At 46.5% G+C, this 17,625-nt stretch overlaps 1 protein-coding gene across 3 annotated transcripts in view; it reads left to right on the forward strand.

Moving 5' to 3' along the window:
* Positions 1-17,625, forward strand: part of nid2a (nidogen 2a (osteonidogen)) — a 59,435-nt gene that overhangs the window by 38,733 nt on the left and 3,077 nt on the right. Inside the window, exons 8-37 of one of the 3 annotated variants that reach the window (XM_078101632.1) lie at positions 107-246; positions 840-966; positions 1,052-1,372; positions 1,887-1,998; positions 3,516-3,555; positions 3,768-3,883; positions 3,966-4,099; positions 4,182-4,293; positions 4,616-4,816; positions 4,913-5,143; positions 8,314-8,460; positions 8,885-9,013; positions 10,078-10,203; positions 10,526-10,662; positions 10,739-10,844; positions 10,961-11,094; positions 11,218-11,323; positions 11,877-12,010; positions 12,122-12,227; positions 12,398-12,531; positions 12,617-12,722; positions 13,637-13,770; positions 13,875-13,980; positions 14,477-14,610; positions 14,695-14,800; positions 15,808-15,937; positions 16,052-16,152; positions 16,236-16,408; positions 16,509-16,638; positions 16,722-16,893. In XM_078101632.1, coding sequence (XP_077957758.1) covers positions 107-246; positions 840-966; positions 1,052-1,372; positions 1,887-1,998; positions 3,516-3,555; positions 3,768-3,883; positions 3,966-4,099; positions 4,182-4,293; positions 4,616-4,816; positions 4,913-5,143; positions 8,314-8,460; positions 8,885-9,013; positions 10,078-10,203; positions 10,526-10,662; positions 10,739-10,844; positions 10,961-11,094; positions 11,218-11,323; positions 11,877-12,010; positions 12,122-12,227; positions 12,398-12,531; positions 12,617-12,722; positions 13,637-13,770; positions 13,875-13,980; positions 14,477-14,610; positions 14,695-14,800; positions 15,808-15,937; positions 16,052-16,152; positions 16,236-16,408; positions 16,509-16,638; positions 16,722-16,893 — 4,085 coding nt within the window. The remainder of the gene's footprint in view (positions 1-106; positions 247-839; positions 967-1,051; positions 1,373-1,886; positions 1,999-3,515; positions 3,556-3,767; positions 3,884-3,965; positions 4,100-4,181; positions 4,294-4,615; positions 4,817-4,912; positions 5,144-8,313; positions 8,461-8,884; positions 9,014-10,077; positions 10,204-10,525; positions 10,663-10,738; positions 10,845-10,960; positions 11,095-11,217; positions 11,324-11,876; positions 12,011-12,121; positions 12,228-12,397; positions 12,532-12,616; positions 12,723-13,636; positions 13,771-13,874; positions 13,981-14,476; positions 14,611-14,694; positions 14,801-15,807; positions 15,938-16,051; positions 16,153-16,235; positions 16,409-16,508; positions 16,639-16,721; positions 16,894-17,625) is intronic. The other 2 variants (XM_040171628.2, XM_078101643.1) reach the window with 2 other exon arrangements.

Raw genomic sequence — 17,625 nt, forward strand, 5'->3', positions numbered from 1 at the left:
GCAAACTTTGAGTCACAGCTTGATTACATTTGGTACTGTAATTAGTAATTGTTACAGTTACATGTACATTGTATTAATGTCATGTGATGCAATGTTCTGCTTCTAGGAGTCTTATAATGTTGAGATTGAGCTTCCTGCTAGAGTTGGCTTTAGCAGAGGAGAAATCCCATATCTGATCTTCTCCCGAATCGAGGGACCTCACTACAGCGTTACCAGCAATGAGCAGAGCGTTAAAAACCTCTACCAGTAAGTAAAAAGCCTCAAGGTTGCAGCCACAATGCTTCTGAAAGCCACATTTGGTAAACTTTTAAATGAATCTGATAACTAGCTAACGTTATGTGCCAACAGTGGCAAAGACAAACAAACAAACACGTTCTTGTGTTAGAATAAGTTCCTTTTATTATTAGATGATTACTTTTCTAAAATGGAGGTTAATTATATACACAGAGAGCGGTGTTTAACTCTTTGAACCGCATTATAGAACACTGTACATTGTAGCTAGAAAGGAAAGCTAACTATACTACAAAGAAGCATCTTACAGTAGCTAATTGGTAGCGGATTACTAGCTAGCTAGCAGCCTCAAGCAATGCAGCTGTTAGCTGCTGCCGCTAACGAACGACACACCCATAATGCTTTCTATGAATAAATACAGTTCTTTGCCTTATATAGTGCTAATAGTGAGAGTTTAGCTAACTAGAGAGTTAGCTAAAAGTGTTGACAAACTGACACTGTCCAAAATAAGATGTTGTTGTGACTGGAACAGAAAACTTCAAACTCACTCACTAATCTCACAGCTAATTGTTTGAACCTGAAAACAATTCTTGTCACACGCTCTCTAGGGTCGGAAACACAGGGATTCCAGGTGTTTGGCTTTTCCACACTGGAAACAGTTACTACTTCGACAACATTGTTCCTGCTTCCTTTAGCGGCCTCCTAGATACCCCACCAGCTGGAGGCCTCTCCCTGGTAATGTAGTGTTTTTTTCTTCTCTACTGTCAGCAGTTGTTTGCAGGAGGAACTCCGCTGACCCCTCTCCGGTTTCTTCTCCTAGGACACCACCACAGCCGAGTATGAGGAGATTGAGGACAACCCAGACAACACCTTTGGCACTGATAACCAGGAGGAAGAAGACGATTACCTTCTGACAGACGGGGACCCCGAGTTCCAGACGGGCCCTACTGGAGACCACTCAGCGAGTCCCGATGCTCCCTCATCCCCTTCGGAGGAGCCCAGCCGTCAGGCGGTGTACGACATCGGAAATGTACCATTGACCTCTGAACCCAAGTACAACTCGGAGCCAGGAGAGAGGCAGTATGCTCCCCCTAATTCTCCAGAAAGGGCACCAGTGGGAGGTGCTCAACAGCAACCACAGGTAACACAAAACCAGCTCTGCATAGAAATGACTTATCGTGTTTCACCAGCAAATCCTAGTGACCACCATTTTAAGATAGACTGAAGGTTTTTACATTCATGTTTTGTACAAAAAACACCAACACTACAGACATATTGCCAATTGACCATAAATATGTCTCACGGCTCGAGAGTTCCTGATATTTCTCATGCGCATCACTTAGTGGCAAAGTATTGAAATTCTTAGAAAATATATACTTATTGTAGCGGTTATAAAAATAAAAAGAATTAGCTGTGCTTAAAGTTCTGCAATGTCAATTTAAAATTGTGGTCGTTTATACATTCTGTGGTTATGGTGGAACGCTCTTTTGGAGACACGTTGGTGGTGTCAACAAAATGCTGGCGAAAACTCTCTACGAAATGAAATACGAAATGTAAAGTATGCGCTGATTATAGCGGTCTGGTTTGTGGCATCTGGAGAGTTGACAACAGGAAAAACGTAATTTCAGTTAAACATAGCCTGTTTCCCCATGTAGGTTCCTCCGGAGCCGGTAGATGTTTCCCCCCCTCACAGGAACGAACGACGTTTCTCCCCCGGGGGTCACGTGGTCAACGTGGACGAGGATGATGTGGATTTTGACACTGGAGGTATGAGATAAATCTGTATGATTATGAATATATATATATATATATATATATATATATATATATATATATATATATATATATATATATATGCATGCATGCAGTTGTCCGCTTAAGTTATGAAAGGACAGATACTTTGAGATTCAGGGGGGTTTGCATTACCTCGCCGTCTGCACGCGGTGCGGCTCAGCAGCTGGCAGTACAATACTGCCGTTGTACTGGGTAGCTCCCAGGTGTGTGTGTGTGTGTGTGTGTGTGTGTGTGTGTGTGTGTCCCTCGCACAGGCTCTTGCCGTAAACAAGAATGTGTTCTCAGTCAACTTGCCGGGTTACATAAGGGTGGAAAAGCACATCTTTTTCTCATTTAACTCAGTTTGGAGAAATGAAATACTAATATCTGTAAGCAGGTTTTGGAAAAAAGGTCCATCTCTAATTTAGTATTAAAGCAGTTAATATGTATGACAAATTCTGTTTACTCCCTCAATCACTACTAGTTTTCAGGAATTTCAAGTCTTTATAAACCAGCCAAGACTGTGATATGACTGACATGTGCTTACATATGCAGTCTAATGGTCGCGTGACATTTACAAAATGTCAAAACATGAGAAAAAAAATCAATCCACACACATACTCCAACATCTTCTCAGTGATGTCACGGGTTTGAATTTCACAAAACACAGAGGGAGCAAAAAAATCATCACGATTATTGGTATGTGGTTTCTGTTTCTGTGTTTACGCTGTGTGTGTGTGTGTGTGTGTGTGTGTGGGTGTGCGTGTGTGCGCGTGTGCGGGCGGTTCTTGAGAAAATATCCCGACATCCTGTGTGCATGTGAATGTGCGTTTGTTTGTGACGCCCCAGTAGGATGATAGAATGCTGCGTTTCAATCCCCAGTCAGCCCATTTGAAAAAGACAAGTAGAGAGATAAACAAGGAGAGAAAGATGGTAAAAAAAAAAAATTTTCTCTGATTTTGGAGCAGCACATGCAAACACATAGAAGAAATACTGGAATATACGTTGCTTGTATTTATTTTGAGCTGCATCCACACTCCGTTTTCTTAAAACAATAAAAGCGTTTTGGAAATACTCGTCGTCCAGACAGGCAGGAAGCAGGTCAAAATGTTGATGCTTTTAAAAGTCCCAGCGGGGACATTTCAGTGTTACCCAGACAATCGGAAGAAAGTAGTGTGTGTGTGTGAGTTGATTTGTGGAGACAGGACTATAACAGCTGGTTTCTCTCCAAGTAGTACCTCGACATGTGTTTCCCTGTGTGTGTCTTCCTCTGTCACTTATTGGCCCTGACCATCTGCACTAATATGGAAACACGGTTTATTGTTCCATCTCCATTTATTCATTTATGTATGACGTAAATACTGGAAACAAAATAAATATATTCAGTGTTTGAGCGGACCAAACAACAGGCCTGGTGGTCTGCATGTAAAGCTTTTTCTGCAGGGTATTGATTATATTTAAGTCTTGCATATGTTACGCATAATAACTTATTTTCTCTTTCTCTCTCTCAGTGATTCAGTACACTACGGAGAATAAGGAAACGTGTGCCAGGTATGTGACGCAAGCATTATGTACAGTGTGTCCAACTATTTGTAGTGGTTGTTGAGCTGACAGTGTTCGGATTGCATTGTGGGTAGTGTAGGCGCAGGGTTTTGACAAAGAAGAGGAACGTGTTTAATAAAAAAAGACGACATCTCTGGTTTTGCTGCATCAATCCTTTTGGTAATTTAATAATTGAACGTGTATTTTTCTCTCTCTTGGAGTTCCAGATTCCAACAGGAGTGCTCCCAGAATGCATTTTGCTCCGACTACGCCACAGGGTTCTGCTGTCACTGCCGGCCTGGCTTCTATGGCAACGGGCGCCACTGTCTACCCGAGGGTCAGAGCGCTACCATTGACCCGCAGAGATGCCTTTATCTCATATTGAAATGCAGGCTGTAACCACGGTGTCCCTCCTCCAGGTGCTCCGCAGCGAGTGAGCGGCAAGGTGAACGGAACAGTGACCGTGGGTTCGACTCCGGTGGAGTTGAACAACATCGATCTCCACGCCTACATCGTGGTGGGCGACGGCAGAGCGTACACTGCCATCAGCGAGGTGGGAGCCCCGCAAATACATCCCATTTATATGAAAATATGAATGCTTCCCCCTTTTCTTAACCTTTGTGTTAATGGGTCAGGTACCCGAGCCAGTGGGCTGGGCTCTGATGCCACTCGCACCAATAGGAGAGCTGTTTGGATGGCTCTTTGCTCTGGAGCTGCCCAATAGCCAAGCAGGATTCAAAATCACAGGTATGCGCTGTGTTTCAGTCAAATTATGTCTTCTCCACCCTTCAGCACATCGAGCGACGAGGAACCTCCTCTGCTGTGTGTGTGTGTGTGTTTGTTTTCCGTCTCCCGGCCCGCTGAATCGTCGTCAGGGATGTGATGTAGTATCAGGTTTCGCCCTCCCCTCTAATAGGAAACAGCTGTGTGTGTTTGTGTGTACAGACACGGCCAATGCAGAAATCCCATCATTGCATGATGTACGACCGCAGCAATGTGCATCGGAGATCATCTACAAACGGGCAAACAGAGGAAATTTATCAGTTGATCGATTTTATTTTGTCGCCAGGTGCCGAGTTCACTCGTCACGCGGAGGCGATATTCTACCCCGGCAACCAGCGCCTGTCAATCGTCCAGACGGGTCGCGGCATTGACAACCACAACCACCTCAACGTGGATACTGTAGTCAGTGGTAGCGTGCCCTTCCTGCCCTCTGGGTCCGAAGTTACCATGGATCCCTTCAAGGAGATCTACCAGTACTACCCATCCGGTAACCGTGACAACTGAGAGAAGCCAATTCTGTGCAACAGCTGATGCCTCCATGTGCCTGAAAACCTTTTATGCCTTTTTTTTTCTCTTTGCCCAGTTGCCACCTCTTACTCCGTGAGGGAGTTCTCGGTGGTGTCGGCCGAGCGGGGCTCCGAGTCCTTCTCTTTCCAGCTGAAGCAGAACATCACCTACCGCGACTGTCGGCACGACAACCGCGCCGGCGTCCCAGAGACACTGCAGATCACCATGGAGAGGGTGTTTGTGATGTACGTCAAGGAGGAGCGGATCCTGAGATACGCCATCACCAACAAGATCAGCCCAGTCGGAGGTGAGTCCAGCCGGGATCAGATGGAAACATCAAAGTTAATCCTGCAGGCTGGATTTAGTTTAATGAATTACAGACAACTATTGCTCTTTCTCCTCTTCTAAATACTAAGGGCGACTCGATGAATCCTTTGGTCTGCGACCAAGCAGAAGAAGTTTGGCGGTCTGACATTTAAAAAAACAATTGGTGTCAAGTCTCGCCATCCAGGGTAGCGTGGCTATTTAAAAAGAGGGATTTTGCTTTGGTGGTCCAGCGTCTCTCTCTGGTCTCTCTTGACCAATCATCTGCATCTCAACCAAAGTGGTTCCAGATCAAGTGCTATGAGGTGCTAATAAAAACATACAAAAAAAAGAGCAAGAAGAGCTGTGCTGCACCCAGTAGAGACGGTTTAAATTTTCAGAATTGGGTTCTAACCCATTTTAGAGGCTCTCCACCCTCAGGAGAGTACATTTTTAAACTAATTAGAAAAACGCCACAGGATGTGTGTGTGTGTGTGTGTGTGTGCGCCCATCCATCCAATCAACACGTGGATAACTCCGCTGATAACATTGACTCCTTCCATGGGAGGCGAGTATCTAAGTGACGGCTTGAATCCTGTCCAGACCACAACTGTCTACATTTAAGTGGGTGAACACACTCAGGCGTCAAACATGAGGTTTTCTTGTTACGACCAGACCCCCTGCAATCGGAATCTCAGCCAAACCGCGCTGCCGAGTCAAACAGAGCTCGGCTTTAGAAAAACACACAGGCTGCGAGTCGAGGGATGATTATAAGCCGAAACATTGTGCACTTAAGGCAACAATCTGAGGATCGCTGGAACCTCGGACTGCGTCCCAGCTGACTCGGGACGCAGTCCGAGGTTCCGCCAATAGCCCCGGTTGAGCACTGACTCAGCTGAATCAAGTGAGATCGTAGCATGAGGAATGAAGAAGAATGTCCACCTCATTGTGGGATTTGGCTTCTGAATGTACTTTCTGGTTCCGGAACACAAAACCAAAAGCACTAAACTTTCTCTTTTAAACCACATTTGTTTGGCTCTGCGGCGTTTGAATGGTCGCAATAATTTAAATCTCATAAGCAACTGAATACACTCAGTGCTCCCAGAAGTATGCAGGAGCCGATCACATTTATCATGTTGAATTATGAATATATCTTAACAATTATTAACAGGACTGTTTACTAGTGGTCTAAGTTAAAAGATGATAAAAATAAAACACGTGTCCCATTCCTATCAACACACTTTCTTTCTTATCCTACCCTGCCTGATGAAAAGCAGACAGAGACGATGATGGAGATGAAAGGGAAGGAGACTGGGGGAGAGATTTTTTCTTTTTTTTCCCACGGGTTTTTGTATCCGGGCCAAGTTTCTGTCATTTGGACGTCAACACGTTGATTAAAAAGGTTATGATGACACATCCCTCACATGCACGAGCACGGATACATCCAGAGCACAGCTGGAAGGGCTTTTGGGGATCAGGGGTTTTGTAAACATGGGTTAAGTGGTGTGTGTGTGTGTGTGTGTGGGAGAGAGAGAGAAACGGTGCGAGAGAGAGACAGGGAGAGAGATAGAGAGAAACAATATCCCAGCCAATGACAGATTTTCTACAGGGGGGGTCGCCGTGCAGAATAGCTGCCCACTGATGTCATGAGAATCTGAGATTGTAGACAAACTTCTGACACTGAGCTGAGAGAGAGAGCGCAGATCAACACGACCTGAGTAGCGTTGTCTTGGTGGACAGCTGTCATGCAGTATGACTCTGCCTTCTCTGGAATTAGTTTTAGTTCAAACTTGATAAAAAAGACTTTACTTGCACTTCATGGAATCAGACTGTGTCCCCTTCTCTCAGTGAACGCCCACCGAGATCGACAAATAGTGTCGTCATGTTGGATTCACACAACCAATATGTTTTAGCGATCTATTTTAGTGATCTACGTCCTCGCCGACTGCCAGCGTTAAATAGCAACAGGTGGGAAACTGGCAGGCAGGGCTTTGATGGTGTGTGATGCATGCGTTGTGTGTTCTCTCCCGCTTGTCCTTTCTCTCTCTCTCTCTCTCTTTCTCTCTAATTAAGCCTCCGTTTCTTTCCCCATCCATGTGGATCTTGCCCTCTCATCTGCACATGCAGGACTTTGAAGAGTTCCTCTCTCTCTCCCTCTCTCTCTCTCCCTGTCTCTCACTCTCTGATAATGAGGCAGAATTGGCCTCTGGGAACAGGAGATGGAATCAAGCTGTGGCTAACGTCTGTGTGTCTGATTTAGTTGAGGTGTAGGTGTGTGTGTGTGTGTGTGTGTGTGTGTGTGTGTGTGTGTGTGTGTGTGTGTGTGTGTGTGTGTGTGTTGTTGTTTATATGTCCCCGATGGTAAAGAAACAGTCCATCCGAAAGCACTTAAACATCATTAAAAGAGATATTAGTCTTTTAGGTGGTTTGCTTTTCCGGTTCCTGAAGATAACTGAGTGCATATAACGACCAACCAGACAGAAACATATGATGGCATTTCCCCCAAAACATGCCACTAAAACATACTGCAGCTGCCATATTTGGTCAAAAAAGTAATTCCTCAGAAGTTCATTATTCCTTTTTTTAATACAACTGCATATTTAGTACGTCGCATTCTTTGTTTTTTTGTGCCGTTTTCCCTGCCTGCATTTCCAGACATGAATCTGGAGGGTTGCTGTTTAAATTGTCTCTTGCTTCGGTGTGAAGAAACCCTGAATGCACCCCGCTCACCCTCTGTTTGTCTGTCTGTGTGTGTTTGTGTCTCTCTCAAGTGTATGTGCGTCTTAACATCCTCCATGTGTCCAATATTGAGAACACAACTTCCTAAGAGGAAACCGTCCCATGAGAGACGTTTGCTGCATTCACAGGACTTTTGCTGTAGAATAATCCAGACGTCAATCATCTAAATCTTCTTTTTGTGTGCTTTTTAGATGGAAGTAAGCCTGAACAGACGTCTCTGTTACTTTTGCTCTGTACTTGATAAACCATACTATCAATTCTAAAAACGACTTCCTTTTCTAATTTAGTTGGATGTTAGATTCTACAGCATTTTTAACGTATTTCGATTTTCATCGACTCTAAATGAAAACTACAGATTCTGCTACTGATACCAGATGCTGTATAGCATCTATTAGTCAATCGCTGAATGCGATCCGCGTGTCCTCCTCTGTGCAGCCGAGCCGACGGAGCCGGAGCTGGTCAACCCCTGCTACGCCGGGAACCACGACTGTGACACCACGGCCCAGTGCCTCCCGCAGCAGGGCCAGGACTTTCTGTGCCAGTGCGCCACGGGATACAGAGGGGACGGACGCAACTGTTACGGTAACCGTTGGCGCTGCGTTACGGATGTGCAAACAGCGAGTCGAAACACACGCGGGCCGAGTCGGAGGCGGTTCAAGGCAGAGCGCCTGTGATTCATTTGCAGCTGTACATCCGGCCGGGTCCTTCGTCTCTTCTACACTCTTCTACTCTACTTTTTTTTCTTCTCCCGCTTAGTTCCTGTAATTAGGCCCCAAAGTCTCCCTCTGCTCACATAAGCAGTGTGTGGTGTTGTCTTGTTTATTGCACAACACCCTTAAGCCAACAGTCCAGGTGTGGGGGGGAACATGGTATAGTAACACAACAGCACCAGTAATGACCCCTGTTTATGGCCTTCTCACACACACAATAAATGGTGGTTTGATTGGGATTCCCCGCGAGTTCACAGCGGAGCCGTCTCCCTTTCTCTCCCTCTGTCTTGCTGCAGACGTAGACGAGTGTGCTGAGGGCTCGAGCTCATGCGGCGCTCATGCTCAGTGCGTGAACCTGCCCGGTAGCCACAGCTGCCTGTGCCAGGGGGGCTTTGAGTTTGGCTTCGACCGGCGTTCCTGCGTTGGTGAGTTGCAATAAAAGCCCCTCGATGCAAATTTGTGTGTGATGTGGGCTTGTATACATCTTAAAGTGGGTAACACATAGTCACTTTTACAGATTAATTAAAGTTAACTTCATTAGCAGTAAAACAGGCCAGAGCTGCAGTTATTGATTATTTGAAAAAAATAGAATTTTAGTGAATTTTCGGGAACTTTGTTTGTTTATTGACTATTGCAAAAGTAAATATAAGACTTTCTCCCTTTTTAACGTTAAAAATATCAATGTTTTTCGTGATTGAATTGATTGAAAGTTGATTTAATTAGTTTAATTAGTTCGGTGGGCCGGCTCACCTGTGTTTTTGTGTGTGCTAAAATAGTTTTAACCCCTAATTATTCCCTAGAACTACCAATAAGCTCTTAGTAGTTAGAACCACTAAACGATACGTCCTCCTGCACGGACTCTAACTGGCATGAATGTGATGCTCTTCGCGTTCAAACGAGAGGAACCCTCTGCAAACAACAACTTCACCCTCCCATGTTGATCGTTCGTTGGTCACAGAGAAGATGTTTTGGGGCGTTGCCTTTTCCCAAACGAGCCCGGCATTTGGAAGGGATCCACATTTTTGTCCCAGCGCAGGCACAACGTGATCAGCAGCGCACAGCTGCAAAAGCGAGGGAGCACAGCGGGGGGGCTGGGAGATGGGCGACAAATGGGAGAGCAGGGGTGGGAATGAGAGGACTAATGTGAGAAAGAGACGGTGAGTTAAGACAGGAGAGGGGGCTGAATGTGAGAGACAAATGGACCAATAACACAATGTGTTTGGGAATGTGCGGAGGAGAGACGTGTGTGTGTGTGTCCTCCTTTCAACCATCAGTGTGAACTTTTGATGAACTTCCTTCAAACCCTCCCTACCTCCCTGCTTGACGGATACTTTACATAAGGTCCTGGAATAGATCCAAGTCCCAATAATTTACCGCTGGGCTGAATTATTTCTCGCTGTGGAGCGGTATTGAATTGTGGTGCCAAATTTATTTTTATTACCAATGTTCCAATATGTTGGTTGTTGTGCTTGTGGTATGTTTTGGTTAGACATAGATGAGTGCAGCTCCTCTCCGTGTCACATCAGTGCCAGATGTATCAATGCGCTGGGTTCCTTCAAGTGTCAGTGCGAGCCTGGCTTCTACGGTGATGGTTTCCACTGTTCCCAGCAGGAAGGTCAGTGAAAATGCAACTGTAATTATATGGATCATCGTCTGTAACTCCAGTGACTTTTATTACGGTTCAATTTGATCAATTCACTTTCATCACGTATTCTCTGAGCTTTCCCCATCAGTTTGGATCTGTTTCTCATTTAAAATATTGTATAGAAACGTATAAATTACACTTTGTTTCATAAAATATCTGAATATTTATGTGGAAATAACTTAATTTGATCAACGATGAATTATACATATAGAATGCAAACCAACTACAAAGAGGTGAGAGGAAATAAATTGAACTATAGTAATAAGTGTGTATATATAATTTGTCTCCACAGAAGTGACAGTTCGTCCAAAAAGTCAGTGTGAACAGCACAGAGACAGCCTGCAGGGCGGGCGGGAACACGGCAGTCGACCAAGTCTCGCAGCCTTTGTCCCTCAGTGCGACTCTGACGGACGATACCGACCGCTGCAGGTGACGAGGAAGGCAGTAAAGCACGCGGCCGGCTGATAACACGAGCGGCGTGCTGACCTCGGATCATTTCTTTCAGTGCCACGGCTCCACCGGACATTGCTGGTGTGTGGACGTGAGGGGGCAGGAGAGAGCGGGAACCAGAACTCCGCCCGGTACACCACCCAAAGACTGCGACAGACCAGGCGAGACACACCTATAGTTTATCAAAGGCAATTCTGTGACATTATTAGATATTTCTGCCAAAGTAACATTAGTGCATAACAGATCTCTTCTGCTCTGTTCATCTTCGTCCCTCCAGATGAGCCGGAGCGTCCCAAAACTCACTGTGAGCACCACAGAGACAGTGTGCAGACCACCAGTTCGGAGGGGTACCCCATAGTTGGAGCCTACGTGCCTCAGTGCGATCACAACGGGCGGTACATACCCTCACAGGTTCGTCACAAACAAGTATCTAAAACAACTCCTTATGGCCTACGACCTAAAATACGTCACTTTTGTTTCACACTAATGAATATAGTACGTTTTTGATGTTTCTGTTGGTGTTATTTTCTGCAGTGTCACGACTCCACTGGGCATTGTTGGTGTGTGGACGGTAACGGACAGGAGAGAGACGGAACCAGAACACCAGCTGGTGCGACGCGCACAGACTGCAGCAAACCAGGTGAGGAACGTTCATCCGGCTCCTGCAATGACATTCATTTGATTGTCCTACACAAAGAGATGAATATTGTTTTTCTTACTGGCGAGTACATGAAGTTAGGGGACTTGAGAGGTTGAAAAATGTCCCAAAACACTGGACCCTTCATATCCCATAATGCAACATTCAGTAGCCTTCTCTCATGTCTTTCATACTCCATTTGAGTATCATGTAATGCAGACTTTCTGTTATGAATTTGGGGTCTGCTGATCTACAAATTGATCCGCCGTGGTGCATGTTGCCCTTGAATACAAAGAAATGCTCTCATATGCGGATGAAACCATCCTGGTGTGCAGCGAATTCAGGAGGGGGTGGAGGAGGAGGAGGAGAAAACGTAACTTCCAAACCAAGCATAGCCTTAGAAAGTGCCCGGGTCCCAAGTTACTCTTTTTGAATGCTTGTTATTGAATAAACAAATGAACCTTGAGGCTTATTTAAGATGTAGGACGGATCGGCTTGAAAGGTTTGTGAAAAACGATCATACAACCGCAAATTCTTTTAAATGTTTTCTTCGCAGATGAATCAGAGCGTCCTAGAACCTCCTGTGAGCACCACAGAGACGGAGTGCAGACCACTGACAGGGAGGGGTTCCCTATAGTCGGAGCCTACGTGCCTCAGTGTGATGCCAGCGGACAGTACAGATCGTTACAAGTACGTGTTCACAATCGGCTTAGTACATAAAAATATTCTTTCCAAATCAGCGTTTTAACTTCAATTTCCAAACTTGAAATACATCTTTACGGACCTATTATGTTATTCCAGTGTCACGGCTCTACTGGACATTGCTGGTGTGTTGACGTGAGGGGGCAGGAGAAAGCGGGAACCAGGACTCCACCCGGTACACCACCCAAAGACTGCGACAGACCAGGTGAGATTTGGGCTGGCTTATGGGTGCTGGTTAGCTCAGTTAACACACCAATTTGAACCCAATCGGATCAATCCAAACAGAACCAACTTGTATTACCATGTATTTGTGGCCGGAGGGTTCTATCGGTTAAAGATTTGTCGTGTGAACGGATGTGACGCTGTTCTCCTCAGATGAGCCGGAACGTCCTAAAACTCACTGTGAGCACCACAGAGACCGTGTGCAGACCAGCAGTCCAGAGGGGTACCCTGTTGTCGGGGCCTACGTGCCTCAGTGTGATGCAGGAGGACAGTACACACCGCTGCAGGTGGGCTCATTGTGAGACGGATGAACCGATTTAAAAAAAAAGAAGATTTAATTCAGCTTGATTAATAAAAATGTGCATATTTCAGTGTCACGGCTCCACTGGACATTGCTGGTGTGTGGACAGCAGGGGACAGGAGAGGACAGGAACCAGGACTCCACCTGGAGCGCCACCGACAGACTGTGACAAACCAGGTGAGAAGGACTAGCTTGCATCTAGAGACGGACTCTGTCCCTCAATTCAGCCTCACGGTGGATCGTCCTGTGCAGTAACCAGCGTGAGCAGGTGTATCATGTCAGCGCTCCCCAAGGCCTCCTTCTCTTTCAACCCCCTAATTCCTCAACTCAATGACAAGTCAAACAGACAGCAGGTTTATGTGAGCGTGTGTCTAACCTTGTAAGTGGTGCACTACCGAGGTCATTGGGTCACAGCCTTGGAATGTCTTGGAAAAACAAGTGGTATCACTGTGTGCGGTGGGAAGTTGAACAGAGAGGAAACGGTGAGATGAAGCCGGGAAACAAGAACATTCTGTTTTTCTATCTGCGGCAAAAAAGTAACTGCTACCGTTTTATTTTTTTCTTATATCAGCTACAAGCTGAGAGGTGAGATGTGTGTCGGCTGAATGGATTTTTTGACCTGAAACCCTTTTTACTATTACGAGTCGTCAGTAAGAAAAAAAACACAACCCCACGTGTTATTCCAAAATGTGCCCTTTAAAAGCACATTTGTAGCTCTTCACACAAACACAGTGCTCTCCACACATTTAGAAATAACCTAAATTAGTAATTATAATGCCCAATCTCTAATTATGAAAAAAGGATTATAATCACGTGTTGAAATATGTATATTTGATCGGACTAATTGACATGTGTGTTTAATGTTTGACTGCACTTGCTGTTCCTAATAACATTAAAATGAAGGACTGACATATTTAAATAATAGTTAGTTATGCAAATAAAAATGGTCTGTATTAGAAATATAACATATATATAATAAAATGAAAACATGAATCACCTCTAATATTTGACCACCTGCCTTGGGTAAAAAGTTAAGATTAATTAGAAAACTGCTTATGATCCCCTGCTGTTGTTTATTTTTGTCCTTCCAGACGAGCCGGAGCGTCCCAAAACTCACTGTGAGCACCACAGGGACCGTGTGCAGACCACCAGTCCAGAGGGGTACCCCATTGTTGGAGCCTACGTGCCTCAGTGCGATGACAACGGACGGTACGCATCGTTGCAGGTCAGCATCTGGCGGCAGACCAGTAGTTGTGTTTGCGATTATCGTGTAGCTCTCGGTATTGTGTGGGGACACGTAAGCAAACATTTCGATGTGAATTCCTCCAGTGCCACGGCTCCACCGGACACTGCTGGTGTGTGGACAGCACGGGACAGGAGAGGGCGGGAACCAGGACTCCACCCGGTTCGCCACCCAAAGACTGCGACAGACCAGGTGGGGCAGCGTGTCAGCTCTCTGAGCTTTTCGTACACGCACGATTTATCTGCTCACCTGGGACACCAGCCGACACTCATCTGAACTCCCAGGGTGGACACCATCGTGTCTGCTGCTTTGTAGAGTCGTTTGGGTTTTGAGGAAAGCCCGTCCAGAGAAGTTTGCACTGGCTAGTACAGGATATGAGGAGAGCTTGAACAAGCCTCCAGGCGCAGTTTGGCAGTGCAGACCACATGTTGGGGATAAGAAGGGGATTGTACTGAGACTGCAGTTTGTGCAGAAGTCATGATACCATCAAAGACCTTTCAGAGGTCAGCTTGCACGGTTAGTGAATCGCCGTCAGCATAGAGGCCCGTCGAGGTCTGATAGACCCCCATGGGAAATGTTCGCTGACATGTTGACTCACAGGGTTTTAAGGCTTATCGCCCCGACCGGCATCTCGATAGAATTCGTCTGTTGCTTTGGAACTTTTGGTGAACTCGTAAATGTGTTTCAGACGAACCGGAGCGTCCTAAAACTCACTGTGAGCACCACAGAGACAGTGTGCAGACCACCAGTCCGGAGGGGTACCCCTTAATTGGAGCCTACGTGCCTCAGTGTGATGCAGGAGGACAGTACACACCTCAACAGGTAATACCGCGTGCTGAGTGTGCGTTTCTCTTGCGTTTGCTCTTCTTCTCATTAGTATGCATGGCACTGTTCTATGTACTTCAGTGCCACGGCTCCACTGGATATTGTTGGTGCGTGGACGGTAGGGGGCAGGAGAGAGGGGGAACCAGGACTCCACCTGGTACACCATCTGTGGACTGTGACAGACCAGGTGAGACAGCTGCTGCTGCTTGACTTTCATATGGATTTGTGTCCATAACCCCCACCCCCCCTCACACACACACACACACACACACACAGAGGCTGTTCTATAAAGCCCCCTCTCGCTATGAATCCCATTTATGTGCATCCGAAGTGGTCACTTTGTGGTAAGGTGAGTAGCCGGCTGTTGCCAGGCGACCGCAAAGCAAAACAAGCCTGGAGCAGCTGAGTGACGCAGCGGTGTTACCTCCACCCTAAGGATGAAGCACAGACAGCAAGCTGAACGAAAACGCAAAACGTCTTCAGTTTCATTCACTCACAATTCTCAGTGCGAACGCAGAGGGCCGTACTCTTGGATTACGGATGTAACCCTATTTAATTTGTACAAACTCGCACTACGACGTTGCCAACCCAGTGAGTCCGCCTGAGGACTGATTTGTCTTTGATTTAGACAGTCCATGTCCTGTCCACTTCTGGCAAGGACATCAGAGACACATGGATCACTGAACTCAGTTGGTTGTGTGGTTGAACCGTAAATAGAAGTAAAAACTGAGTGATTCATGAAACTGGACCGCAGCACGCCGACCGCCGATACAGTAAAGCACTGCTGGAAAAACTCACGAGGCATCACTTTCTTTGTTTAGCTAACCCCCCTTTTCTCTTAACCTCTTTCTTTCTCTTCTCATCCCTCCTTTCAGATATTACCATGATTTCCTTCTTAGTCCAAAGCATCAGCAACGCACAGAGAGCGAAAGAGGCCAGAATAAATATTAGTGGAAGTCCAAAGTGGTTTCTGGTTTAGTTTTAGAGTGCGCCTGTAAAGAGAGTTATTAAAGAGATTTAACAAGGTAAACAATATTGACGAAAGCAAGATGTGTGTGTGTGTGTGTGTGCGTGTGGCCTATTAGTCAGGCATGAGATCAGGATCGTATGTGCGCGACCCGTAATATTAAACTGAACTTAACAGCGTTGACAGCTTTGGGTGTGTTGCATTCGTGTTCCCTCGCCCCCCTTCAGTGCCCGTGGCTCCGACCGAGCATCCCGAGAGCGTGTGTGAGCGATGGAGAGCCAGTTTGATTGAGCACTACGGCGGCAAACCGCAGCCAGAACAATATGTGCCTCAGTGCGAGCAGGATGGACAGTTCAGGTACACACACACACACACACACACACACACACACACACACACACACACATAAATAACAGTAGCTGAGATACATTTTCAATGACAGCTTACTCAAGAAAGCCAAATTTCTCTTAGTCCCGTCCAGTGCTACGGAGAGACCACCTATTGCTGGTGCGTGGACCAGGACGGACGGGAGGTCCCCGGCACCCGGTCCTACGACATCGTCAAGCCAGCGTGTAAGTGTCTCCGTGTCGTTTGGTGTCCCGCCGATCACGGCTGAAAAAGGTCTTTTTTTTTACCCGTACCAATCTCGCCCCAGGCCTCCCCTCAGCGGCCCCGCCCACCGTGCGCCCGCTGCCCCGCCCGGACGTGACCCCGCCGCCAAACGCTGACATCACACTGTTGTACGCTCAGGGACAGAAGATCGGAGCGCTGCCCCTCAACGGGACCAGACTGGATGCAGCCCGGTCCAAAACACTGCTGACGCTGCACGTAAGAGATGAGCTTCGGCTTTCTTTGTTGAAGTCTCGAAAAGTAAATACTGCTGTGGCTGTAGATATGTTCCCGTATCTCATTGTGTGTGTGCGCCCAGGGCTCCATCGTCGTTGGCATAGCCCACGACTGCAAGGAGAACTATGTCTATTGGACCGACTTGTCCGCCAGAACCATCAACAGGGCTTCAATGGCGGCTGGTGCCGAGCCAGAAATACTCATCAACACAAGTAAGAACACACGATGCGGCTCGTTCATTTCTGTGAAGTGTGTGTGTGTGTGTTTGTGTTTTCAAACCTGGTCTCCCTTGTAGATCTGGTCAGTCCAGAGGGTCTGGCAGTGGATGCCAAACGCAGGTTGATGTTCTGGGTCGACTCGAACCCGGACGTGATCGAAAGCGCCAACCTGGACGGCAGCGGGAGGAGGACGCTGTTCAGCACCGACCTGGTCAATCCCCGAGCCATCATAGTGGTCTCCTCCACCGGGTAAAGACCACCAGGTCTTTTTATCTCTTTAGCGCGCTGTGACGAAGCCACAGACGGTCCTCAGAGAGGCTGTGAGTCATCGGAGCCTTCGTCTAACTCACCACGCAGATTAGAGTCCAAGCTATTCTGTAGGAAAGGGTTTTTGTGGCTGAACATGACTTTGTCAGCGTGAGGCAGGATGACAGATGGGAGCTGGGTGGAGTCCTTTTAGTAACACATGTTCTGGTAATTCTACGTCGGGTTAGGGACATTTAGGGCTTTCTCTGTAAGTGCCACACCATCTTTCACACACACACACACACACACACACAGGCAATGAGGCCGCGAGCGGTCGGCTCTCCAGCAACATCTGCTTTTCATCATTCCAACAAATCACATAACCAGGTGTGTGTGTGTTTGTGTGTTAATGGTTGATACAGATGATTAAACATAGGAACAGAAACACAAATCATTAAACAGCACATTGTCGGTTTTAAAGGTTTGACATATTAAAAGTTTATTTTCTGACTGAATGCCAAGTACGTCCCTGTGTGAGTGTGTGTGTGTTTACATACTTGCGTGTGTTCTGACTAAAAGCCAATTCCAAAAGGTAATCACCGCTTCACACGGCTACACTTATGATTAAGCATGTGCTCCGTGTTTTCTGAGCCTGCACTTTCTCACACACACACACACACACACACAGAAAGAAAGCACATGCACATTATAGAAGCACGTATGAGAACACCTGCT

The sequence above is a fragment of the Gasterosteus aculeatus genome, chromosome 1 (genome assembly GCF_964276395.1).
Source record: "Gasterosteus aculeatus chromosome 1, fGasAcu3.hap1.1, whole genome shotgun sequence".
NCBI classification, from domain to species: domain Eukaryota; kingdom Metazoa; phylum Chordata; class Actinopteri; order Perciformes; family Gasterosteidae; genus Gasterosteus; species Gasterosteus aculeatus.